This window comes from Pteropus medius, unplaced genomic scaffold (genome assembly GCF_902729225.1).
Source record: "Pteropus medius unplaced genomic scaffold, Ma_sr-lr_union100, whole genome shotgun sequence".
Taxonomy (NCBI): domain Eukaryota; kingdom Metazoa; phylum Chordata; class Mammalia; order Chiroptera; family Pteropodidae; genus Pteropus; species Pteropus medius.
The window spans coordinates 1,211,137-1,237,889 of NW_024356335.1; the positions used below are offsets into that span (position 1 = coordinate 1,211,137).

The window sequence follows — 26,753 nt, forward strand, 5'->3', positions numbered from 1 at the left end:
CCCGGCAGAATCATATGTGAAATTCATATGTACTTGGGAAAGCTGAACATGCTTGCTTTTATTGAGGTTTTGGATTAATGAATGAATAGAGTTGAGAAAAAGAGCCTAAAATGCTCTAAGCTCTCTAATTTTACCAGTTCGCTACAGAGCATTTTCATCAGGAATGAAACGCAAGGCTCAGCTGACCTACTAAGAACCACATGAATTTCCAAGAAGAAGAAAGGCGTTCTTGTCCAAGAAAGCCCTGGCTAATGGCGTCTTCCACCTGGAAAGTCTTTGCAGACCCGTTTGGGACGTGCCAAGGTCCATTCTATTCAGCACTATTCAGAGAGAAAGGAATGTGCTTAACTTTGCAGGGGTTGGGGACAGCTGTCACTACATCAGCACAGCACGGGCCCAAATCTTTATGAAAAATTTCCCAAACCAATGATGGTAGTTAGATAAGATTTAATGACCAAATATTAACAGCCATTAAAATTCAAGAAGCGTTTGCTTGTTGTCAATTCAGCGAGTGCTCGTCTCGTTTCAAAGACAGAGACCAGTCAGGTTAGATAAGTGTTTAGAGACTGGTGCTTAGGTAAGGTAGAATGTCCAGTGTTTATGAAAGGCCTGGAATCCATGCTGTGTCATTTGGAATTGACTCTGTAACAAATGAGAAGCCCACTAAGGATTTGAAGTTGACGGGAGCTTGGGTTTTAGATCACCGGCAGCTGGAGCTCAAGACACAAGTAAGGTAGAAATAGGAGGTGGCAAGGAGGCTGCTGCCCTCACCCAGATGAGATGATGCTTTGGTCTTAAATGGGCCAGACATAGGAGGGAAGATTCCGGAGACTTCCAGGGGAAAAACTAACTGTTCTTGGTAACTAAAGGGATGAGGGAGAGGGAAGTCCAGGATACGGCCAGCCTTCTGGGTGGTGGCCGATGCTCTGTGTGGCTTCGTTCTTCAAGGCTTTGCTTGTCAGTCATTGGGAGCTGGTTCCAGATTCTCTCATTTGTGTTTTTAAGCTGAGCTCTCTCTGAGCTCGGCTAATAAGGATCGGCCTGGGGGAGCCACTAGAGTTGAGATGATTTTAGGCTTTGTTATCAGGTGTCTTCCATGCTTTGGGCATCTCACTCACTGCTTCTGTCAAGCTGAGTGTAGATACCCAGGTTGAGACAATCATGGTGGTGGTTGCACCGATAGTGTGACACCTGGCACTTACCTCGTTTTGTCCTTTTACCAACGGGGAGAAGTGGCTATTATTTCGCACTGAATTTTGCAAGGCGGTGGGGGTGGTGGACTGAGATAAGTAACTCGGTTTTTTTGCTATGAAGGGACAGAGCCAGGAGTCACTCCGGTCTTATGGCCCCATATGCACCTTCTTGCCACAAATCTGCAAGAGGGAAGATTGGCTTTGGGTTTGAAATTAGCCAGGTCATGAAGAGCTGAGTGGGGCTGGCCTCGGAAAGAGCCTGACAATATGGACTCTCTGTGAATCACGGCCTCCTTTTGTGCGAAGGCGTATTTAAAACACATCGCCATATACACATATACTGAATCTATGAGAAGTTCCTTACACAGGATGTCAGATGTCTTTAAAGGTGAAATTCGTTTACAGGAAATGTCATTCTGATGAAATGTGCTTTTTAAAATCATAGAAACGGTTGCCTTAAAATTAATGATGCATTGCAAATATCAGGGAAAAAGGACCCATCCAGTGTAAAGATGATTAAAATTCAGGTCAGAAGTCTGACTTAGTCAGGCTAAATTTTTTAATGAGATTTCAGAAAATTAATTGGGCGAATGCGTTTTTATTCTTTTAACATGTAATTTTATGCTCCTGTTTTTTTTTAAAAAAAAAGGATTTGTCGATGGCTGAGGCTTATCGTGGTTCAAACATTTTAAACTCAAATTAGCACAGGGTGGGGGTGGCATTTGTGGCCTAATTTGATCTGACTGGGAGAAGAGAGCTGGCTTTCTCCGAGCTTTCTGGAGTGGGGGTGTCCTGGCATGGTTTAAGGCACCCCCTTCCCCATATGTCCGGCCTTGGCCAGAGAAGGCTGGCGGCATTTCTCAGGAGGGTGGGATTGGAGATAGAGGTGACTCAGGCGCACCTGGGCCATCTCCTCGGCTGCTCCAGATCCCTCCAGAGCTACTCCCAGAGGTCTCTCCTCTCTCTGAGATCGAGCATCCTCCCTCGGGCCCCCTGGCCAACATCTCTGCCCCCTCCTTCCAGTCCCCCACCCCATCTCCTCTCCCTGGTGGGGAGAAATAAGGGGCTCCCACCCTGAGGAAAGTGGGTGAGGGGTTAGAAATTGCCTCTAGTACCCGTAGCGCAGCCATGTGAGGCCAGCCTATTGCCTAGCACGGCCCCATGGCAAACAGTCCCAGAGGACTCGTGAGGTCAGAAGGATGCTGGGTCACGCCGGCCTCCCTGCTTTATTGCAGCCAGGAGACCGTGGGTAAAAGACGTCTCTGAGCCTCAGTTGCCTCGTCTGCGAAATGGAGCTGCAGAGACTAAGTGAGACTGTTCTCTCTAAACATCCGGCACGGAATCCAATATCGTGGGTGTTAGGGAAATAGTGTGCCATTGATCTTATCCATATATTTTAAAATTCATTTTAGTTTTCACAGCTAAGGAGCCCAGAGCTGGATACACCCTCGATGGGCATGAGAACTCCCTGTGCTTGAGCCCTGGGCCCGGCACTCACCTGGGTGCACACCCTGCTGCAGTTCATCCCCAGCCCCCTGGAAGCAGGTGCTGCTGCTCTACAGACATTCCTCAATGCCAGTAATAATAATAATAACAAACAGCATTTCCCGGGTGCCAAGTGCTTTCATTCATTCGTTCATTACCCAAGGCCCACAGGCAGGAAGTGGCAGAACTGAGATTTGAACCCAAGCTTTGAGGCCTGAGTGTCAGTGTCTCAACCAGTTGTCACCTCTCTGCCAACTTGTGACCCAGGGATTGTGTTTATTTCCCCCAGGAGCTACTGTGGGGTCCCACCCCCAACTGGACAGTAAGCGTCAGATGAGCAGTTTTCAGAAAGGCCATCAGGATTATTACTATGAGCCACCATGGTACAAGCTGCCTGAGAGAGTAACCTGCCCACCACAGGAGCTTGGTCCTCTAATTAGGTCGAATGGGTTGTGACAGGAAATGCAAATCTGGGTCATTGCATATGCAGATGTGCAGCTGGAATGTCAGCGCTGCCTGCTGGGATGTCAAGCCACATCCTCTGGGAGCATCCTGCGGTGGCTGTGGAGTTGGGCAGCTTGGCCTCTGGGGCAGGGTGCAGAGTGCTGGGGACTCCAGCCACTTGTCACTGGGAGAAATAGCCCAGTGTTCCCGGAGCAAGGACCCCTGGATATCATATCCTCCAAACCCTTCAAGTCCCAGCGGGGAAGCTGAGACCCAGAGAGGGGAGGGACCCTGCCCATGTCACCCGGGAACACACCTGGCTCTAGACTGTCAGAGGGTCAAGCCCCAGCTCGCTACTGGCTAGCTGTGTGACTGTGCCTCCGTTTCCTTATTTATAAAATGGGATTAACAAGCCTTGCTTTATAAGGCTGTTAGGAGATTAGTCATAAAATCTGTCGAAGCAGCCAGTACAGTAACTGAACATAGTAGCTACTAATACACGACGACGTGTCATTATTTTCATGAGTATGTGTGATTCCTCCAGGTGCTGAGAAAATGGCCTTTTTCTGATTTTGTGTGTGATTTTGGCCGCACTCATAGAAGTGACAGTGGATTGGTCACAGACTCCCATTGTGTGCCAAGCTGCTTTGGGCATTTTTCACTGTGTCATTCAACAAACATTCCCCTAGCACTTAGGCAGGTCAGAGCCTCGGCTCAGGGGACACGGAGGGGACTAAGACTGGGGTGCACTTTCAGAGATGCCCATGGTGGGAGGCGCTCTGACAGTGGGGTTGGTGACCAGAGTCCCTCCTTCACCTTCGAGAGGCACCACTGGGAAGTGGCAGCAGCCCCCACTCTGGCCCGGGTGGACACTGATGCCCCTGTCTGTCCCCTCCAGAGGCACCCGAACGCCCTATCTTTTCGCTGCTCGCTGGCAGACTTCCAGATTGAGAAGAAGATCGGCCGAGGGCAGTTCAGTGAGGTGTACAAGGCCACTTGCCTGCTGGACAGGAAGACGGTGGCTCTGAAGAAGGTGCAGGTGAGCCGACGACTTCATGGGTTCAAAGCCGCAGTGCAGGAGCGGCTTCTGTGTCTAAATATTGTGGTGCCTGGCCGGTCCCTTTCTCTCCTCCCCTCCCTGCATTTCCTCTGAAAAGGAGGGAATTAGTCCCCAACGCAGTGGGCTGTGAAGAGAATCAGGTGGGCTCCTGTCCATAAAAGCTCACTGTGAGCCATAAAGGAAAAGAAAAATGTGCATGCACTGAGCACCTGCTGGATACTGGGTCCTGCTAGGAGCTCACGGAACCTCAGCAACAGCCCCGTGGGTGGGGTGGGGATTACCAACCCGCTTTTCAGATGAGGAAGTGACTCGCCAGGCCCGGAGCAAGTTAAGTCCCACTGACCTCGGTGCCTGGACGCTGGTTGGTTCTGGGCTTGAGTGTCCTTCCCGACCTCTGTGTGCCTCCAAAATGAGGGGAGGGAGTTGAGCAGACAGGTTTTAAGCAGCAAAGTCTAGTGGACAGCAGTGGGCCCGTTTGCCGCTCTCCTGCAGGAAATGGTTTAAACCTCCGGCAGAGCTGCCCGAATCCCTGATTTGCTCATTTGTCCTTAAAGAGTGAGATTAGCAGCCTGGGCAGAGGAGGCCCAGGGAGAGGGAAGGTGACTGAGAAGCAGTCACAGGGTGGAGAGCTGGGCCAAGAACTGCGGCCTCAGGACCTCAGCATGACGGTTTCCGTGTTGGTCTGTGACCCGCACACGGCTTGTCATTGCTGAAGGACAGACAGGCTCCTCTGTCCAGAAGAGACCTGTTTTCTACCCTTTGTCTCCAAGGAGGGGCTCACCTGGGCTCTCTTTGTCTTGCTTTATTTGTGCCATGATGGGTTTTGTGGTGGGGCTGCCGCCCTGTTGACCTTCTATCTGTTTCTGTAAGTCAGAAGGTGCTGGGAGGACCCACCCCGAGTGGGCACCAGGGGGGACACGGTGCCCGGGGCTGTGCTGCATCGTCACTCTGTCCACGTGACAACCTATGAGCTCAGGCCATCGGCCCCATTTACAGAAGTGGAGGCTGAGGCTCTGAGCATGTTTCCTGGCCTGCCATGTACTAGCGTGTGACTTCACAAGTCATTGGTCTTCTCTGGGCCTCAGTCTCGTCCTCCGTACATCAGCAGCAGTAACTCCTGCCTTACGGGAGTCGCCGTGACGATTCAGCATCAAGTGGCCAGCTTGGCGCCTGGCACACGGCAGGCACCCGCTAAGCAGAACTGTTGTCCAGACAGGGGAGGGGGCGGTCCCTTGGCCAGGAAGCGGATAAACTGGGACGCTGGGGGCTGGGGTTTAATTTAAGAATTCTTTTTCTTTTTCCTCTCCCCCCAAGATATTTGAGATGATGGACGCCAAGGCCAGGCAGGACTGTGTCAAGGAGATTGGCCTCCTGAAGGTGAGTGCCCTGAGCAGGATGCACCCCTGGGGACAGGCCACTCTGTGGACAGACGTCCTCAGCTTATCCGGAACTAGGCTTACTGGAAGGGAAGGGACAGACATGAGGGGCCCGTCCAGGTGAGGCATGCGGCGTGGGGACGGTGGGGGAGCCTGCGGTCCCTTTTCTCCTCCCTGCTGGTTTCCCCAGAGTAAGAAATGATAGGATGCGACTTGGCCCTGGCCTGGGGCTGCCCCCTCCTGTGGGTCTCTCTCTACTCCCCATGCCTGGGATCTCAGAGATGACGGAGGAAGAGAGAAGGTGCGGGCTTTGAAGGCCCAGGAGCCCCTCACTCACTAGCCGTGTGGCCGTGGGCAAGCTGTTGACCATTCGGAGCCTCAGTTTCCTCTCTGTACAAGGGGGCGAAGACAAGGGTGCTGGCTTCAGACTGCTGGGGGGATTAGTGAGTAGACGCCTGGAGGAGCTCGGTGAGGTGCCCGGCGTGTGCCGAGTGCTGGGTCAGAGTCAACCCTTGCCGCCACGGCCAGGCAACGCCAGCCTATTTCCAGAACGCCAGTCCAGCTCCCCGGCCTGCCCATGGGAAGTCAACAGGATGTGCCAGGGCAAGAGGTGTTTCCTACAAAACAAAGGGAAACACGGTTCTCAGAGGGGCCACGGGGCGGCATCATTCATGCCAGGACCCGAAGCCCAAAGCCTCCCAGGGCAGAGGCTGCCGGATGGGGGGCAGGGAGGCGGGCTCCGCTGGGACGCAGGCACAGTTCAAGTATCCGGATATTCAGCACAGTTTTTAAGCACCACTGACACTGGTGCTCGACATGGGATGCAGCCCAGTGGGGAAGACAGATCCTAGACAGACAGACTTGTTCTGTATCAGGGACAGGAGGGGCCACAAGTGCAGAGATTTGGAGAAGAGGGGACCTTGCACAGATGCACCCTTTACTCTCAGCCCTGCCCACCACCCTTTCCTCTGGCCATGGTCCATCCCTCAGCAGCCACCACCACAGCTAGGCCTGGCCCTGGGCCTCAGGGACAACCCCGTGAAGCTTGAAGTCTGGCGGGAAAGAGGGAGGTGACAAGATCTGATCTCAGGGGAGGGGTGGGCGTGGATTATAGGGACCCAAGAGAGTGCGAGGCAGGCAGAGGTCGCCAGGAGGAGGCACGCTGGAGATGACTCTTAGGTGTGACTCCGTCCTGAACCCCACATGCTTGAAGCCAGGGTGGGGAGCCTTCTGCCTCTCACAGTCACCCCTCTTCCACTCACAAACCACTGCCAAGCGAAACCCAAACACTCGCATCTTTGGAGTACTTTCTGTGCCCCTGGCCCAAGTGTGCCCCCTTCCAGACCCTGCTGGGCTCTCCAAGAGGAGAGGACTCCAGGGGACAAAGATCTGTGCTCACGGAACAGGTTCTCGGCTCGGCCTGGGCCCTGGCCAGTCCCTTCCCTCTCCAGGCCTCAGGATTTCACCCAGTCGCCCAGCCTGTGCCTTTGCAGACCGACTGGGCGTTTGGGGGAGCACTTGCCTCAGCCCTGCCCCAGGAGAGGGGAGGGGGTCTCCTCACTTCTCTCCCCAGGAGCCTGCACCTCAACGGAGCAGCGCCCCTCCCCCCCCACACCCCTCCCCTCACCCATGGAAGTCTTTAGTTCGCATCCAAAGTCCCCTCTGATTTTTCCAAGTTATTTGAAAACCTGTGATGCCCAGACCTCTGATGACCTGGGTGGGTTTTGGGGAGCCCTCCCTGGCAGAGGGGAAGATTTCCTGATGAAGTAAGCTCTGAGGAGGAGATTAAAGAACTGGGCGTTCTCATTTGCAATAGTAACAACAACACCAGGACTTTATAACATGCTTTAAAGATTTTAAAGCATTTTCGACTTTTCGACCACTTATTTTGATTTATTTATTTATTTATTTTTTGGTAAATGAAAACATCTATAGAATGTGATGTGTGCTGAGGGCGGCTGATGCTTTGGACAGTGTTAGCTCTGGAGAGACCTCACAACAAAAACTGGGTGAGGTGATTTTTGCAAAGGCACCAAAACAATTCAGTGAACAAAGGAAAGACTTTCAGTTCAGGATGCTGAGAACGCTGGACATCCAGGTGGATAGAAGGGAGTCTGGAGTCTTACCTCACGCCATGCATGAAAATTAGCTTGGAAAGGATCATAGACCTAAACATAGAAGCTAAAACTGTAATATAGCATTTGCTGGGCAGTCCAACAGGACAACCCTGTGAGATGGGCTAGTGTGGGCTGAGGGGGTGGGCAGGAGCAGGGGGCCTGAGGACTAGGACATGCATTGGGCACCAGGGTGGACTGAGAGTCAGTCTCCCTGGGGCGTCAAGGGAGGAGGCAGACATGTGGGGGAAGAGCCAAGGCCAATAGCAGAGGCCTCCTCTGGCCCCTGGGGGCGTATAGAGGGGTCTCCACCCATCAAGGGCTGGCTTAGGAAATGAATGGGTGGGGGATGGCTTGACTGTGAAGTCTGCCAAAGTCCCCCCTCATTTTAGAAACCAAGGACAGGCACAGGTCGGCAGGCAGCATAGGTGCACAGCTCTCTCCCAGCAATGTCCAGGCCTTTTATTTAGAAACTGTGCTCTAGACTGGCCCCTGGCCATCAGCTGACAGGAGCCCCAGTGGCCAGGCCAACTGTACTATGGCAGAATATCAGAGTCTCCTCTGCTTTCCCCGATCCTGGAATCATTTTGAGGTCAACAGTCAATTTCGGTTACAAACAATTGCCAGGGTCTCCTCTTGGCCAGGTAGGGGTGACTTCTAGCCAGTGGGGTACTGTCCTGCCCGGGCTCCCCACACACAACCTCAGCAAACATACAGGTCCAGTGGTCAGGCCAGAGGCGTCTGAGCACATCACTCAGGGCAGCTCCCACACCAGGAATGGTTTTCACCCCCCCCCCCCAAGATTCCACTAGGGATGGGTCAGAAATTGACAAAGAGCAGGAAGGAAGAAGGAAGGAGGTGAGCACTTCTGAGTGCCAGCTGCAGGCCCGCTAAGCACAGCGACAGAGGGGAGGGGGCCCGGCCCACCCTGGAGGGTCATAGGTGGCGCTGATGAGGAGGAGAAAGAGAAAGATCATTCCCACAAGCATCTGTGGAGTCTCGGCTCCGTGCCGTCACCGTGGTGGACATTTCAAGGCTATTATTCCATGCTCCTCAAAGCATTTTGCCTGTTTAACAGATGAGGAAACTGAGACCCAGCGATGCAAAATGGCTTTCCCAAGGTCACCCAGGTCTACCCGACTCCAAAGCACAAGGCTTTCCCCTAAACCACTCACCTCTCCGGCAAATGCCGGGGCCTTGCCAGCTGGGTGCTAGATGCTGGGGCTCTACCATCTCTCACTGGCTCCACCTTCCCCCCACCCGCCTCTCTCCTTGGGCAGCAACTGAATCATCCGAACATCATCAAGTATTTGGACTCATTTATTGAGGACAACGAGCTGAACATTGTGCTGGAGCTGGCCGATGCAGGCGACCTCTCACAGATGATCAAGGTGAGGGTGCCTGGCGGGTGGGTGGGGTCTAGGGGCTGCCCAGACATGGGGAGCCCCTCCCCAGCTCAAGTTCCTCACTGATTCAGCCTCAGATGGGGTAGCTCCTCGGAGACACTCAGCCCCCCTTGCCAATGCCCACAGGCCTCAGCCATGGCCTGGTGAGTGCCCGATCGGGGCCTGTTCCAATTTGCTGGAAGAGGGTCAACCATAGACAGAAAGGACCCCTCTGGCTGCCCCCCCTGCCTCGGCCTACCCATGGGCTCATGGGTCATTCTCCTGCCTCTCAGAAGGAATAGGCACAGAATCCTGCGTTAGCTCAGACCCCAGCTCACAGAATCTGGGAAAATATCTTATGGGTCCAATTGCCTCATTTTACAAAAGGGAAAACTGAGCCCAGAGAAGTTAAGAGACTTGCTTGAGGATACCCAGCGATGGGGCGACAGAGCCGGGCCTGTGGCCCAGGTGTCTCTCTCTCAGCCTGAAACCCTCCAGCAGACATCATTTTCCTGAGGGGCATCTTCATGGCCAAGGCCAGGGGTATCCGAGAAGTCGATTGACTTGCCAGGCCCCACCGGCAGGCTTAGTACCAGGCCTGGCAAGTCACCCCACGGCAGCCCCCACACCACCCCGCCCCTTTGCCCCGCTCCTGGGACCCAGGAGCAGGCCCACCATGAGTCCAGACTCAGGGACTGTCACGGCCCCGCTGACAGAGCACTTACCGCGGGCCACAGCCGTGCCAAGCACCTGCGTCACTGAGGAGCCCGTTCTATCCTCAGATAGCGAAGCTCTGAGAGGTTTAGTCACCGGCCCGAGGCAGCACAGCCTCTAAGCAGGACCCTCAGGCCTGAGGCCTCAGCCCTGCTCCCTGCTTCTCCCTCAAGGCTTGGCCTGAGTCCGCAGGCTGCTGTGGGGGGCCCTCACTGCCTCCCTCCCTCAGGCCAGTCTGTCGGCTCCTGACCAGGCCTGGGCCGGCTCGGGCCCTCCCCTGCTCCCAGCTACCCTTGCAAACGGAGCCAGACACGGACTCTCTGTCTTTCCCACCAGGCACTGGGGACTGAGCAATTGCTCGGTGCTTGCTTTTCTGAAATTCGGCTCCTAGGAGGAATACGGCGTCGCTGGGGTGGCATTACTTGAGCTGTTATCACCTGCTTTTATATTTTCGTTGACATATTAATGCGTTCGCAGGGATGTTAATCTCCACGCAGATCTCTGGTGGGAACAGATGTGCTATACCACATCTTAGTTCTTCCCTCTCCCCCGCTCACACTTTCTCCTGCGTGTGTCACTCTGCTACTGCACACGCGTGCCCCCAGCACTCACTGTGTGCCAGGCCCCGTCCCGAGACCTAGGGACGCTGCTGGCCTGGGCACTGCCCTCGAGGAGTTCGTCTTCTAACAGGAGGGCAGACCCGTGAATGATCTGCCAGCGAGAATAAGCCAAGTTCAGGGCCTGTGGAGCCCAGGAAGGCTTCCTGGAAGAGGTGACACCTGAGCAGAGACCTGAAGGGAGACCCAAAGTCTAGTGGTGACAGAGCTCGTGCAAGGGCCCAGAGGGATGAAACCCAGACACTTTGGTGCAAGGGAGCGCTGGGTGAGGTGAGGGGAGGCGGTGGGCAAAGGGGAGGCGGTCGGACCGCCCAGGGCCTCCTGTCCAGGTCAGGATTCGGGGCCTCGCCCTGAGTCAGTACGAGGAGAAGGTTCCTAACACTCGTGGTGGGAAGTAAACAAGGTCAGCTTTGTGCCCTAGGAGAGAGACTGGATGCCCCACAGAGGATGGGTGCGGGGGAGAGAGGGAACAGGAGGAGCATAGGTGACAAAGAGGAGACCCTGGACTGTGGCCTACGCCGGACCCCAGAACCTGGAGTCTGACAGTCGGGGGCAGGGGTGGCTGGGCAAATCGAGTCTCTCTCTTCCCTGAACCTCGGTTTCCACGCCTGTCCCGAGGGACATGTGAGGAGGGCATGGTGGGCCCGCAGGGCTTGGAAGGCTCCTGACCAGCAGGCCCCGAGTCCCAAGGGCCCCCAAACTCAGGGGCAAAGCAGCAGCTCCATGGCCATGATGCTGGCATTATTTATGGCGGATGGTGAAGCCGGGAGCTGCCGCCACTCCGCCACTCCGAAACCCACCAGAGACTTGGCGCCTTCCCGATAAATGTCACACGGCGCTTACAGGACGTGACATTTAGAAAATCACCACTCACGGCCGTGTGCATCTCGCTTAAATGCTATAATGAGGATTAGCTAACATCGTGGTGTAAATAACACTCCAGCTCGGCCCACCTCACAAGCCCAGGGGAGCGTGGGGGACCTGTGCTGGGGGCTCTGGGCTGGGAGCCTGGGGCAGCTCACCCATGAGGTCCCTCTCCTGGGTGGAGCCCTGGGAGAGCCTCGTGGGGCTTTAGTGCCGGGCCAGGGGCTTCCGGTTATGACTATCCTACTATTGGAGATGCTCAGATCCAGCCCCAGCTGGGTGGCCCTGAGCAATTCCCAGACCTCTCTTGGCTTGGTCCCTCCTCAGGTGGTTACTGGCATCGTTAGAAGTGGGTTAAAAGTCTGAGCTTTCTCGGCGGAAGGCCTGGGGTTGAGCCGTGACTCTTTCCCTCACTAGCTACGGGGCGCGGCCCTCTGTTTCCTCGTCTGTAAGACAGTGTCGTCATCCCTGCTTAGGGCTCAGCATAGGCGCTGCACGTGGCAGGTGCTCAGGTCCTGTCCTCCACCTCACGCCCCCTTTCCCAGGCCAGGAGTGTGTCCCCAGGCAGTCCTGGTCTTCCGTGTGCCAGAGTGACAGTCCTAATGGAGGGGCCCATGGCGTGGCCTCTGGCTGCTCTGGGGAAAGGTGACTGGCTGCTAAGGAAACCTGGCACTCAGGTGGCTGGCGTGAGTCACTGCCCTGCCCCAGCTCGCAGGGGACGCTGCTGGGATGTTGGTCTGAACCGTGGACTGGGGAGCCTCCTAGTTTACGCCCTCCGTGACCTTTGTTTCCTTACAGCTCACTCAGTGCGGCCTGGGTGGCTTGGGGTCTTTGGTTTTGGTTTCCCAAGCATTAAATATGGTTTTTCAGGCAATGAAGTAGATAAATGCCTATCGAAGCCTAGGGTCCATTTGAGAATGTCAAGCCTATTTTCTTGGGGTTCTTGCCGTGTTTATGAAGGATCACGTGGGCTGAGATTCGCCAGCTCTGAGGAGGTGGGGGAAGCTGTGATTTAACCACCAGGCTCGTCTTAGATGTCCCCGTCCTGGACCATTCCAGGGCAGGGGGCAGAGAAGGGCCACGCCAGCCCACTCCCACAAGGAGCTCCCTGTTGGGCAGGCGGAGGAGATGGGCCCGTGTCCAGGAGATTCCGTAAAAAGTGTGATGCAGGATGCAGTCCAAGCAGGATGCAGGATGCAGTCCAGGCATCCGCTCTGGGCCAGGCTTGCCCCCTGCCCCGCCCTCAGGAGCTCACTGCTGGGCGGGGGGTGGGCAGAGGACCACAGAGGGCAGCCTGGGCTGGAGCAGAGATGTGAACACAGCACCCTGCATTCCACGTTTATTGTTTGTTCAGCAGCCTGGCCGCCCACCCCGGCCAGGCTCCAGCTGCCCACTGAGGACAGGACAGGGCAGAACCCTGCAGCTGCCCTCTCTCCCAGGCCCGTCACCTACGCCTGTCTGTCTGTCTGTCTGTCTGTCTCTCCCACCTCAGTACTTCAAGAAGCAGAAGCGGCTCATCCCCGAGAGGACGGTGTGGAAGTACTTCGTGCAGCTGTGCAGCGCCGTGGAGCACATGCACTCACGCCGGGTGATGCACCGGGGTGCGTACACACCGGCCCCCTGGGTCGTGAGGCCAGAGCCAGCAGAAGGCCAGGCACCCCGGGCCTCACGGTGCAGGCTTCCCTTCTGCTCCTCCTGGCTCCTTGGGACGTCCCTGAGGAAGGTGGACCAGTTCGTAGTCCCCAGACAAGTGGGTGTTGAGCATCTTCCTGGCCTTAGCGGAGCCAGAGGATGGGCACGTGTGAGACCTTGAGCTCGAGGCTCACGCACGCCTCATGCCTGGTGCCTCAGGCCTCCCCATGGTGGAGGCACCAAAGGCCAGGTAGTCACATGGACCCCAGGGGACATGGGCCACGCTCAGTGTATCATCTCCAGCCCCCAGCACCATGCCGGGGCCAGCACGGAGGGGATCTCAGCGAGGATGGGTGGATGGGCTGGCCACTTCCAATACTGCTGCCAGCTCTGCCTGGGATGGCAGAGGAAGCATCCCAGAAAAGAGAACTTTTAGTATGGGCTTTGAAGTCTTCGTAGGAGTTGGCTGAGCAAAGGAAATGAGACATCTACAAAGGAATGTTTGCGAAAGGTGACGTCATCCTGAGTGGTGAGGAAGAAGCCTGCAGGGTACCAGGAAGGGTGCTGGGCGCTTTGCATAGGTTACTTCACAGGTTCACTCCACCTGTGTTGACCAGCGTCTGCCGTGGCGAGGCACCTGCCAGTCACTACGGGACAGTGCCGGTTACCGCACTGAGCGCTTCCGTCACTTGTTACACAAATTCTCAGAGTGGATGAGTGAGTGAGAGAGTGAGAGGGAGCAGGACAGGACCCAGGCCTGGGCCCCCCCGCACCGGAAGGGCCCCCCATCACTGCCCGACCCCTCTATCCCTCAGACCCGCATTAACTCCCTTCTTCTTCCTCTGCAGACATCAAGCCCGCCAATGTGTTCATCACGGCCACGGGCGTCGTGAAGCTCGGCGACCTTGGCCTGGGCCGCTTCTTCAGCTCCGAGACCACCGCAGCCCACTCTCTAGGTAAGGGGGTCCGATTTGTCTGCACCCCAGCAGCCCCCAATCCTTGGTGACTCTGGGGGAGACGTGACATTCTCCCCACAGTGCCTTTGGTTAGTTAGTGCAGGAAAATACCTTTTTGAACCCCAGGCTTTTCTTACCTCTTCAGAACGGTGACCCAGAGGGAGTAAACTGAGCCTCAAGGAGCCCCGGTTGGGGCTACCTCGCATCCTCGAGCCACCTCACACCCCTTCCCGGAGAGGATGGCCGAGCCCCCTCTGCGGAGCGGGCACACGTGGCTCTGTCGTGGCACGTGGGAGTCATATCTTTCTCCTGGCCGTGTGCGCTCCATTGCACAGGCACGCCACGCTCGGTGCATCCCCCTGCTGGGGCACATTTGAGCTGCGTCCAGTTTTGAAGCTGTGGGGGACGAACGCCTGCCTAGGAGGACGTGACATCGTAGCTGGGCTGTGAGGAGTGAATGGGAGCTGGGGGAGCAGCGAGGGGGAATTTGGTGAGCTGGAAAGTGAAGTCTGCAGGACCTCGGGTGGCAAGGAAGGTGGTGGGACCTCGAATGCCGAGCTCAGTGGGTGAGCCTCATCCCAGGAGTGCGGAGCGCCGGGCCGGGCCCAGGAGGAGACTGGGTTGGGTATGCGTTTCGGGTCACGTGAAGCAGTGACGAGCTTGGAACCCATATGCCGGCGACATAACTGAATGCGCAACTCGAAACAGTGGACAGTGGAGAACTTTATATTTAGCTGGAATAGAGAAGCCAGCAAAGCCCTCCAGTGGAACGTGGGTGTAGGTACCCTGTGCCTAACAGGCGTGTCATGGTTTAACCAGGGCCTGGTGGGCATGCTGCAGAGGTAGGGACCCTTTTCCCAGAGCTAGTTTCCAGCTCTTTGGGATGGTGCTTGCAGGGGATGGTGCTCCCAGGCTCTCCTCCCTCGAAAGCCACTCTGTTCCCCACCCCATGGCCCCAGCCAGTGTCTCCCATCCTCTGACCCCGAGCGCCTGCTGCAGGCCGTGAGTACACGTGGCATCTGACGAGAGCGGAGGTGCTTTCTGGAAGACACGGCTTCCTGGTGGAAACTGTCACTATTCATACAGGTCCCAATGGCTTAGGGGCTCTCAGGCTAAGCACACCGTCAGGAGGAATGTGCTAACTCTCGAGATCAACAGCTCTGAGCTGCTTATAGGAGTGCATGTGTACGTGTGTGTGTGTGTGTGCATATGCGTGTGTGCACGGGTGTGCATCTGTGTGTGTGCGTGTGCGTAAGTGGTTGTTTTGAAACTCTCAACTCCATCCGACCCTGGAGGATACCTGGCACGTTGTTGGTCTTCCTTTAGCTCAGGAAGGATGTGCAAAGAGCCAGCATCCCATGAATTCATGACACTTCTTCATTCACGCCCCCAGAGAGCCACGAGGGTCTGTAGGATTTTTCCTTTGTGACAACGAGGAATCTGAAGTCCAGGGAGCTTGAGTGACGTTTCTGAGTCATGGAGTGGCAGAGCCAGGACTGGAATGCAGGCTTCCCGTTGCACAGCTCACGCTCCCTCCAGGAGACCAGGGTCGGAGGCCTTGGAAGATGATGCTGGACCTCCTCCTGGAGCCCAGCTGGCCAGCCCCTGCTCTGGGGGGACACCTTGCCTTTCCCAGTCCCTTGAGACCCTTCTCTTCGTGAAAATCAGTATGTCTGTCAGTTTTGGACTGTTTCCCTCTGTGTCTTAAGAGTTTCAAAAAGCTGGAAACTCAAGGGAAACCGTCAAAGGGAAGAGTTAAAGCCACTGCCTGCTGTCCCCCTCAGTCAGGTCCCAGCCCTTCTTTGTCCCACTGGGGAGAAGACTGTGGCGCTCGTCAGAGCCGGTTAAGATCACATCATTAGGAAGGGGCAGAAATACGGGCTCGTCCGACAGTGTGAGTTTATCGACTTGGACTGCTGCACTTATTATATTAATGAGAAGGAATTGGAACTGGGAAAGGCCGCCCGCGGAAGCCGGGTTCTTCCCGAGGCCTCTGGGTGGCTGGCCCGGCCTCCTGGGGCCGTGTGCCCAAGTCCAGGACACGTTCCCAGGACCAAGGGCCAAGCGCCACGGCAGTGACAGCACAGAGCCAAAGCCCCGGGCCTGAAGTCTCCACGATGCAGGGGGGAAGACCCCCTTCTCCCCAGCGAGGTTCTGCAAACAGCTAAGCCTCGCACACACGTGTGGTCGGGCAAGAGGCTGAAGTAATTGCCACTGCATCGTGACTCAGGAAGGACGCATGGGGCAGAGGCGCCTTCATACTCACGCATGGGTTCAAATTATGCATCTCTCCCGTCTGTGCGCACCTACTATGTGGGGGTGCTGTGGCGGCAGCCACATTGCCCCGGCAACCACCTTGTCTCCTGGGCTGCTGACCCGGGGCTGGGCTCATGCAAATCCCATCTCCCCCTGTTTCTCCCTCCTCCGGCCCCCTCCCGGCCTCTGTATTTGCTAACACGAGGCTGGCATGAAAGGGCATTAGTCATGCCATGGCCAGGCTGACAGGTGCGGTACCCAGCGGTGGCAGCGCGGCTGCCTCGGCGTCAGGGGTAGGAGCCGTAATTAGAGCGAGGAACAGAATGAGCGTCAGACGAATTACCAGGCAGCAGATCATATTTGTCAGGAAGGATTGCATACATAAAAATTAAGTGACAGTACACGCCGGCGTAATGAAAGAAAAATGAAAGATTTGCCTACACACAGCTCACAAGCTACAAGCAAGTGTCTCGCTCCGAGCAACGGCAGCAGCTGCAAGACAAATCGTGGGGCTGGGAGAGCAGGCCCCGCTTCCTCAGCGGAGGTGACAGGGCCGCCTTGGGCCGGGATCAGGGGTGGGAGGGCAGGTCAGCTCACACCCAGGGCCGTGCAGGGCCTCACACCACCTCTCGGGGTTGGGGGTGAACCCCATCAGGTACAGAGGTCAGGGCATGCTGGCTTTCCCAGGCTGCCAAACACTGGCCTAGCTATAGCTCATCAATTCCTTCCTCCTCCCTTCGCTGGGCTGGGTGCAGGGGACAGGAGCTTAGGCAGCCTTCCCCGAGTTCATGGGGCCTCAGACTGGTGAGGGGATAGACTCAGTCAGTCCCAGGGTGGCATGGTATGGGGGCGGGTAGAACCTTTTCCTGAGGGCCCACTGTGGGCAGGCACAGTGCTGGGCTCTGTGACCAAACTATGCCGAGGATCCCAGTGTCCCCGGGGGGCCTGGGACCGCCCTAGCCCCTCCCAGGGCCACCCACTTCACTGCAGCCTTCTGTCGTCACGAAACTCACCGAAGAGGTGAGTTAACAGAGAAGACAAGGTGTAAAATGTTATGGCGTGAGCGATTCTGAGACCCACGGAGCCAATTGAGATTAATTATGAGCCTTTATTAGCCGGCCAGCGACTGACTCTCTACCACACAGGGCTAGAGGAGATCAGCCCCGAGCTTTCAGAGGAGGCAGCTGATAAAGCTCAAGACCATATCCTGGTGGTCTCCTGAACAAGCCAGCAGATTACAGAAGCGGAAGTTGGCTGTTAGCATATCTTTGCCCGGAACAACACCCTTAATTAACAAGGAAATGGATTACAGAAGCAGACATTGGCCATCTACATATTTTATACAATACACTTCCTAAACCACACACAAGCAAATAGGACAACTTCTGATATCTAAAGATATTTCTTCCCTGTAGCTGACTTAGCTCCTTGGCTCGCTTGAAAAATTTCCATCCTTAACGTAAAAGATGTTTGGAAAACATTTTGCTTTAAAAACTCATCCCACCAAGGCTTATTGTCCCCATCGGACTGATGAGGAAACTGAGGCCCAGAGAAGGGAGACCACACCCCCGCAGTCGCCTGGCGGGTGGCACAGAAGCCCTTGGGTGTCGGTTCCTCTCCAGGCACAAGCCCACAGCGTGCTGGGAGGGGCTCGGGTCCTGACGAGCTCTCTGGGTGCAGGAACGCCCAGGGCACCAAGTGCCTGCCCACTCCACGGGAAAAGCCCGTCCAGCCTCACAGCGTGGGCCACGCGGGACCTGGGCCTTGTCCTGGGCCACAGGGAAGGAACATGGAGCCTCCTCTCCTTGTCCAGTGCCAGCACTCCCACAAGTGCGCCCGTGTCTGGCACTAGGGGGGCCCCGTGGAATGTTTGCTAAGTCGGTGACGGTCCCCACAGCCAGGCATCCCTGGGGACCCCGTTAGTGTGGTAACAGAGCCCTGTATAGTTAGATGCGTGTCTCTGGGCCTCCTCCCGCCCACCCCAGTAGCTGAGGACACCTGGGAATAATGGGCCCCGAAAACCTGCTTCAGCAGGTAGACCCGAGGTTCTGAGTGCAGACACCTGGGAGGTCACACCTGGCTGGTGGGCGGCACCTTGTCTGCCACGTTCCTGGCATTTTCAGAGGCACAAACTGTTAGAACCAGAAAAGCTGACACCAGAGAGGAAAGGGGGAGGTCTTAAAGGGACAGCAAATGAGGAATCCATCGATCAGGCCTAGGGATGCAAACTACAGCTTGCCCATTCATTCACAAAGGAAGGTTAGTTCATTCCTTCACTCAAGGACTGGTGTCAGCCCCACCCCACCCCCAGGCACTGCGAGGGCCCCGCCCTCTGGGACTGACAGCCTGGGGAGAGCCATTTAGAGTCCTCACCTGGAACCAATAATCCCGTCCAGGGTATTCATAGAGCGCTCCAGGCACCTGGGGATGGGAGTCATCACAGAGCAGGTTGGCAGAGGAGGAAGCCCAAGTGCGGTGAGGTGAGCACTTTTGTGATGTTGGCCTAGTGGGCAAGAGTGAGGGCCAGGCGTGGCCATGTTCCATGCGATATTTCCTGAGCCATCTTGGATGAGACCCCGGTACCTGGACACACGGAGTGCTGTGTAGAGTCCAAGAATTGAGCCACCTGACCTTCACATCTGTTAGGGATACTCCGTGTGGGGACTAGAGAAAGGCAGATATTTGTAGGAATGTAAACAACCTGAAATTAAGTCAATGTCAATTAAAGTACAATGTGTTTCCAACATTGCTGCTGCTCCTGAGGGCTGTGTATAGCTGGCATGGGGATGGGTCAGCTTGTAATTAATTTAAGGAAAACTTGATAATAAGCAGTGACACAGGTGAGCCTGGTAAAGTGTGTGTGCGTGTGTCTGTGCGTGTGTGTGTGTGCATATGTGTTGCTGCCTGAAGATCCAGCTTTGCAGGGAGCAGGGAGAGACCTCAAATGCCAGGCTGACCACCTGGCCTTTCTCCTTTGGGGGATGAAGAGCCAGCCAGGCATGGGGGCAAGAGATGTGGTCCCTGCCCTGGGGGCGTGGATTGGGTAGGACAGGAGGGGCTAAGCGGTTGGTCCTCCAGGTACAGGAGGTGGGTCCACTCTGGCGGCAGCAAGGTTTCAGAGGGGAGGGCACACCGTCAGGATGTGGCACCTGGTTGGATGTTGGGGGTGGGACAGGAGTCTCACCAGACTGGGTCATGGAGAGATGAAAATGCACATCACACTGCCCAACACCAAGGGAGCTCCTTTCGGGGTTCTAGAACCTCCTTGCTTCTTCCCTGCTCTCTGCCACCCTTAGCCTGCCTTCCCTCAGCCCACTCGCTCCTTCCCAGGGTCTCTGGGTAGTGGGTCCTTCCCAGAGCCCTTTGACCCACATGTCCAGGGCTCCAAAGGTGGGGAAGGACCCCGGGACCACCAAGTTCAACCCCTTCCTTTCACTGATGGGGAAACGGAGGCTGAGAGAGAGCTCAGCAGTCTGCCGGCGAGTGGCTGCAGCCGGGTCAGACTCGCCGGGAGCAGCTCCCAGTCCATGTGCACCTCAGCCCGTGCCATCCAGGATCCACATGGAGCCCCCCTGAACCCCCATGGATGCCGGCGACAGCCCCGCGTTTCTCCAGCCGTTCCCACACTACCGTGGGGGGAGGAAATGCAGCCCACGGATGCCAGCTTCTCCTTCGTGTGTCTTTTTCCTAGCTAACGAACGTGTTTCGAGCACTGCGAGCGTTTCAAACCACGGCCAAGTTTGTTTTTTGACAGGAGTGGCGCATCTGGGAGAAGCGGGGGCCCCTTTAATCAGCCTCCGCTTTGAGGTCCCGAGTTGTCCTCTGATTTCTGCCCGGTTTGAAATCTGGGCGTTCTAGGTAAAGACAGGGAAGGTCAGGTTTCTTAGGCTCCTCTTTCATATGCAGAGCTCGTCCCCCCACTGTGAGGAGGGAGAGTGGGGAGGGGCTCCAGCTAGCGGGTGTGATGGGGAGGTTGCTGGGAGGGAGCGCGAGACCCAGTGTCCCCTCTCTGTCACATGTGCTGTGGCTCTGCCGCCAGCCGGTGCCCGCAGAAGCCCCCCTGGGGCAGGACGCGAGGGGGCAGCTCCCCTTGCCAGCTTCTCCCGCTCTTCCCCAGAATCGCCACCCCACCCCTGGGGTTTGGGCACACATCCTGCAGGGCCCACTGCGAGCTTGGAACGCCTTTGAAGTCTCTCGTCTTATCTTTAAAACTCACGCAAGTTGTGCATTATGCTTCATAACGTTTGAGTATCTGTTGTCGGTATAAAAATCGGGTTTTACAAACTTATTCCTGGGGAAAGCTGGCAAAACAGAGGGAAGTGCTGTGTTCACCCCCTGCAGCTTCAAACACCCCTGAAACAAGGTGAGGACCCCACCAATGAGGCAGAGCACCCCAACTTTAAGACTTACAGACCAACGCGGGTCGGGGGACTGGAGAGTCTGTCCAGAGGCGGGGAAAGGAGGACCCAGTGCCTGACAGGGACCCCGAACTTCCTTCCGTCAATGCTTCATAAATTCATTTGTTCCACTGATGTTTCTGAGCATCTGAAGGACGGACGGGTGGGTGAGGCCTTGTACAGCTCCTCTCAGACTGCGACCTGCACTAGGAACCCCCGGCAGCTTGTGAGAGAAGTGGCTGTCCACGTCCCAGCTCTGGAGGTCCTGACCCCACAGGTCAGGGGTGGCACAGGGAGCCAGATTTTAAATGAGCTCCTCCAGGGGATTTGGCTGCAGCCACTGATCAGTCCAGCCTTTCCTTGACCAACTGGCTCCTTCTGGACACTTCCTTGGATGGGCAGCTCACTACCTCCTGGGTGCACCCAGTACAACATTGCATACGGATGGATCGATGGATGGATGGATGAGTAGGTCATGGATGCACAGTCAATTTTGGATGGATGGATAATGGATGGATAGACAGATAGGCTGCTGAATGGATGGATGATGAGCAGATGATGGATAGATGATTATGGATGAATGGAAGACGGATGGACAGACTAATGGATGTCTGGATCAATGGCATCTTGAGCACTGGCATCTTAGAAGAAAGTCCAGATTACATTTGGCTGTTTGCCTTTTTTCCTTACACTGGTGGAAACTGGGGTAAAAGCAGAAAGAGCATGAAGAGGCAGACGACTGGGTGGACAGCAGAGGGGAAGGGGTGATGCGCTCCCTAACCTTTCTCCCCTATGTGCCCCAAGCCTCTCACCACAAGCAGGGATCTGGAGCCTTGACCGAGGGACAAAGTGGTGACAGAACAGAGGGACAAACCAAGTGTCCAGGCCACACTGAGCAACTAGCTCTCACTGGCCAAGGGGAGGGGCGGTTTCGCTGGACCTTAAAGATGCTCACGAGGCAGCTCGGGGGAACAGTACGTGCAAAGGCACAGAGGCGGATGGAGAGCGGACCGGCGTCGGGGTTGGGGGGCGTGCGAGGCGGGGGACCTCAGGCACGGGCCAGGCAACTCAAAGCCTGGCCAAGGCAGCCCCAGGCCAAAGCCTGGCCACTCTGCAGGTCACCTCCCCTTTGAATCCCTTCTGTAGAGGCCCCGGGAAATCTAAAATGAGCAGAGGACAAAACCGATGGTGGCAAGAAGTGTCAGGGTTGGCCTGCACCCCCAGTCAGGACGAGGGGAGCCGGGGGTCTTAAAGGGGGGTGCAGCCAGGCAGCGGACACTGCTGTCCCCCACTGGGGACAGGCCCTCTGAGCTTCAGCTCCCCCGCCGCCCTCGCTGTCTCCGTGTGTAGCCCGTCAGCCCCACGTGGCGGTGCGTTGTGGGAGGCAGGTCTTGGCTCGTGGGCACATCCATCCACAGCACCCCGGACCCCGAAATCCCTTACGGTTTGATCTGAGGCTTTTGCTGTTAATCAAGAACTGTTTGGACGTCACCCTGTGGTTTGGATATGACAAGTCATTCATTTCATACTTGCCTGTTCATTGTCGTTTTGCACCCTCATGAGCAAAATATACAAGGGGCTACTGCCGGAAGTCACTGTTCGTCGATAGAATTCTATGTGGATTCACGCGTTAACGGACAGCTCTTTCTGCTGAATAGCAATTCACCCCTGATTTCAGCCATAAAGTATGCATACAATTCTCAAACCATGTATTTAAGTGAAGGCTGCTGTCCCTATTCAGGGATTATTGCCATCAAAGGGTGCTTGGTGTCTTGATAAAGCAATAATGAGGTAGTCCCTCTTGGGCAGCCATCGGTTAAGTAAACAGTGCCTTAGGCTGCAAGAAAAAAGCGTGAACACTGACGTGCGCTATCTGATAACATGGATGGATGCGAGTAGCCGCTTACGAGATGCCCGCTGTGACCTGGGACCTGGTCCTGGGCAGGGTGCTGGGATACTTTGGTGAATAAGGTCATGTTCCCACAGAGCCTGAAGCAGGGGTTTCCGACACTTCACAGCCTCTACAACTCGGCATGACAGAATTTCTCATACATCTCCAGTAAGAAAAACAAGAAGATGAAGTTTTCAAATAGCTAAACGCTTTTGATGTAAAGGACTGTCCTGGATTTTGAGATTGGGTTTTCTATTATTTGGGGGTTAAAATATCTTTTCTTTTAAAAATAATATGTGACACTAAGTGGTAGTTGGGGTTTTGAGTTTTTTAAACACTTTACCCGGTAAAATTTAGTTGCCCCGAGACATCTTTGGCCCACGAAATCCTGAAGCTTGGTGCCCTTCTTTGGGGCACCGAGGTCTTCCAAGTCTAGCTTACCTGTCCTCCCAGGGTCCCGTGCTGCTGGCCATCCTTCCTTCTTAGGGTTGCGAGCCACATCTCAGGCTCAGCCTCTGCCACGCTGGGCTCTAGCTCCTTATACAGACTCTGGCTGAACGGCAGCCGTTACTGTCACATTGACATGGTCTCTCCAGACCACTGGAAATGTCCTGTGTAAAATCTGGTCCCAAAGCCTCCAGAACCTAATCATCTTCCAAACGGCCCGAGATCAGGATCTCGGGTTAACAGTGCAGATTCCTGGGCCCGTCTTCAGCCCTTCCACCTCAGCCCTTCTGCTGCAACTTGCATGCCTCTGCCGATGGGGAGCTCACCTCCTCTCAGGAAACCCTCCCATCTTGCCACAGTTCCCGTTCTTCAAAAGCGTGTGCCCCCTCTGCTTTTTAATCGAGATGCGATACGTGTACAGGAACGCTCCCTCGAGCCCTTTCTGGATCACCGCCCCCCGAGAGCAGCTTTTCCTGTTCTTGATAAACATGGAATCATAGTGCGTGTTCTTCTGTGCCTGGCTGCTTTCTTCCATCATTATGTCTGTGAGATTTACCCATTTTGTGGTATGCAGCTGAGGTTGGTTCTTGTTCATGGCTGTTTAGTATTCCGTTGTCAATGTATGCATTCTACTGTTGATTGACATTTGTTTCCAGCTTCTGATCATTACAAGTAAAGCCACTTTGCACATTTTTGAGCATGTCTCTTGATGGAAGGAAGCACTTATTTCTGTTGGGCGTATATATATCTCAATCATTTTACCTTTAACTATTCAGGTAGTGGGCGGCCATACCTACCTCACTGTGCTTTTAATTCGCATGGCTCTAATGAGTAATGAGGAAAATTAACAGTTTCCTGTGCTGGCTTATCAGCCATTTGGATATGTTCTTTGTGAAGTCTCGCTTCAAGCTGTTTGCTAATTTGGGGGAGGGGGTCGTTTGTCTTTTACTTATTGATTTAGAGACGTGTTTTTTCAAATACATTCTGTATGCGAGGCCATTGTTGGGTATATGTGTTGACACTATTTCTTCTTAGGCTGTGCCTTTTAACTCTCTGAGTGGTCTTTTGGTGAACTGAAGTTTCTAATTTTAATGAAGGCCACTTTATCAATCTTTCCTCTTATGGTTAGTGTCTTTTCTGTCCTGTTTAAGAAATCTCGGCCAACCCCAAATTCGGGCTTGCCAGTCGGTGCCAGCTAAGGGTGGCGGCTAAGAACTCCATTTCTGATGCCTGAAGATCTGGGTTTGAACCCCAGGCCTGCTGCTTTCCTGAGCCTCAGTCTCTCCATCTGTAAAATGGGGGTGCCTCCTCATGGGACTGTTAGGGGCACAAACGAGCTAACACATGTGACACGCTTGGTCCGCGTTAACAGTGGTGGTCCTCCTTTCGCTGTTGAGGGCTTTATCTGGACTCTTCTGAGATTCAAGCAGTCACCTGAAAGGACACTTGGCCACTTGCTGCCCAGAGCCTGGCTGCTGCACCCCAGTGCCCTGGCCAGCCAGCAGAAACACCAGTCCCCAGTTGCCCAGCCCCCTGTCCCCAGGGGCTGTTTGTGCCCTGCCAGGGTGGGAACTTCCAGTCTGGCCCAGCCTTCTCATTTGAAGGAGGAGGAGACAGGAGGAGAGGGAGAAGGGTCGCCCAGGGTCCCAGTGAGACCGTGCCCTCCCCTCCCCCACGCCCACGTGTCCTGCCCCTGCACAGAGCCTAAGCACCCACCCCCTTGCTGTGTTTCAGTGGGGACGCCGTACTACATGTCACCGGAGAGGATCCACGAGAACGGCTACAACTTCAAGTCTGACATCTGGTCCCTGGGCTGCCTGCTGTATGAGGTGGGCCCGGCAGTGTTAAGTGGGGCCCCGGAGCTGCGTGATGTCTGCCTGTGGCATCAACACCATTTGGGTCCCGTCCTCCACCCTGCCTGGTCCGGCATCTGCCTGATTAGCAGTGTCAGGCGGGAGGAGGTTGTTGGTGGGGTGGCCAGCGGTGGGCCGGGTGCTGTTCCACCCTTGGGCTGCTCAGGTCTGGGAAGGGAGACAGACTAGAAGCCGATGGGAAGTTCAGCATCTGCTTGTGCAATGGGGGAGCACCGGCCGGGGAGTCTGGTGGCCCCAGGTACTTACTGTACCTGCCCCGGTTTCCCTGGTAACCAGGCTGGTTGTGTTTCCTGTTTGTCCTTCACCCGTGGGTCAGGCCCTACATGGGGTGCCGCCTGGGTGGCTGCAGTGGATCGGGAGTGCAGAGCGGCTCCCGGCCCCCGGGGATGAGACAGGGCTGAGTTGTGTCTCCTTCCCCCAACCCTGTCTCTCCCCACACCCCCATTGGCCAGGTGGTTTCTGCTGGGAGCTTTGGGAGCAGGGAGGGTGGGGGTGAGCTTGGGAAGGAAGATGGAGGAGGAAATTTGGAAGGGGTTCAGTGTCTTCAGCAACAGAAGAGATGAAAGTCAGAACTGTCCTCAGCAAGGACAGGGCGCCCCATGTACCCGCACACTCACACCAGCCCCAGCTTTGCTGAAAATGAATTACAACCAGGTGACAAAGGGGTGGGGGAGTCACTGGGTCGCACAGAACCTCTGTGGCATGGGTGTTTGTCACCCAAGATGAATCATGACTTCGGGTCTCTCCAGCACACCTCTGAGTCCAGGCACCTCAGATGAACACTGACCACCGAGGCTGCCGAGGCCAGTGACAAAGCAAAGTGCAGGTCATGCGTTAAGCGGACTGTCCCTGGGCTCGACGCCCCCCACCAACAGCCCTGCCCCTGCCCCGACCTGGGACTGTGCAGGGGCTTCTGACCCCTCTCTAAGTGGGCATCATCCACCTGGGCGTCGGTCCTGAGGTGGACAGGCTTTTGCTCTGTGTCTCCCAGAACCCAGCAAATGCCCTCGGCATAGCTGGAGGCCGGGGGATGCCATTTTGAATTCGTGTGTGTGCACGTGCGTGTGCAATCACATATCCGTGGTAATGTGGGTGAGAGACATGCAGGGTCCTCGTGTGGGCCCAGAAGGACCCGAGTTCAAAGATCAGCTCTCAACTCAGCTCCTAATGGCCCCAGAGCAAGTCAGCACTCCCAGGAGCTTCCGGTGACCCAAGCATAAAATGAGATCACACCCTGCCCCGACATGAGGCGCGAATGGCACCTGGCTCAGAGGAGGCCCTGGGGCAGTGGAGGTTAGGTCTCAGAAGCTTATCTGTCCCTCCTAGCTGTCCATGAGCCCGCTGACCAGTGCAGACCCAGCAGTGGTTGGCGTCTGCTGCCCGCCTCTGAGCGAGGCTCTGCAGCCGGCCACCTTTGCGTTTTTGCTTTGGCCGAGGGGAAGCCAAAGTGCAGCCTGTCTTCCTTCCCTGTGGAAGTCTCAGCTTTGTCCTCCTGCCCTTGTAGATATTGTCCCTGGTCCAGATGATTCGGTCCTTATTTTTCCATTTGTGTTTGGGATTTTCGTAAGCTGTGTCCTGCTCTGCGAGCCATGAGGGTCTCTGAATGTAAACCGATCGGCGCCCTGGCTGACCAGTGTGGGACAGGGGCGCACGTCCCCAGGGCCAGCGGGAGGATGGCAGCTGGCCCCCTGTGCTCCCTGCCCGAGCCTTTGTCCCAGCTCCTAGAGGCAGAGGCAGCCCGCGCTGGCCCGCACCGCCCACCCTGGCGGATTCCGGGCCAGGCCTGGAACGGTCCTCGTCATACGCATTTAAATGCATGTCTAACGCGGCAGCATCCCTCAGCGGCTCTCCGGCACGGAGGCTCTGGGTCACCGGGTCGACTTATTTGTTGGCAGTGTGTGGGGCCTGGGAGTTGCAGCCTGGGAGGGACACATTGGCAGTGGGAAGTCAATGAAATCAATCAAGTCCTTTGGGCATCGATGTCCTTGGGGACAGTGGGTGCTGATCTCAACCTAATGGCCCCGGACCTCCTACACAAAAAGGGGACG

General features: G+C 55.7%; 1 protein-coding gene across 2 annotated transcripts in view; it reads left to right on the forward strand.

Moving 5' to 3' along the window:
- The window catches only part of NEK6 (NIMA related kinase 6), a 77,799-nt gene that overhangs the window by 41,554 nt on the left and 9,492 nt on the right, over positions 1–26,753 (forward strand). For both annotated transcript variants that reach the window (XM_039861533.1, XM_039861532.1), the window contains 6 exons: positions 4,021–4,161; positions 5,497–5,559; positions 8,953–9,063; positions 12,745–12,853; positions 13,733–13,840; positions 24,566–24,660. In XM_039861533.1, the coding sequence (XP_039717467.1) occupies positions 4,021–4,161; positions 5,497–5,559; positions 8,953–9,063; positions 12,745–12,853; positions 13,733–13,840; positions 24,566–24,660 (627 nt within the window). The remainder of the gene's footprint in view (positions 1–4,020; positions 4,162–5,496; positions 5,560–8,952; positions 9,064–12,744; positions 12,854–13,732; positions 13,841–24,565; positions 24,661–26,753) is intronic.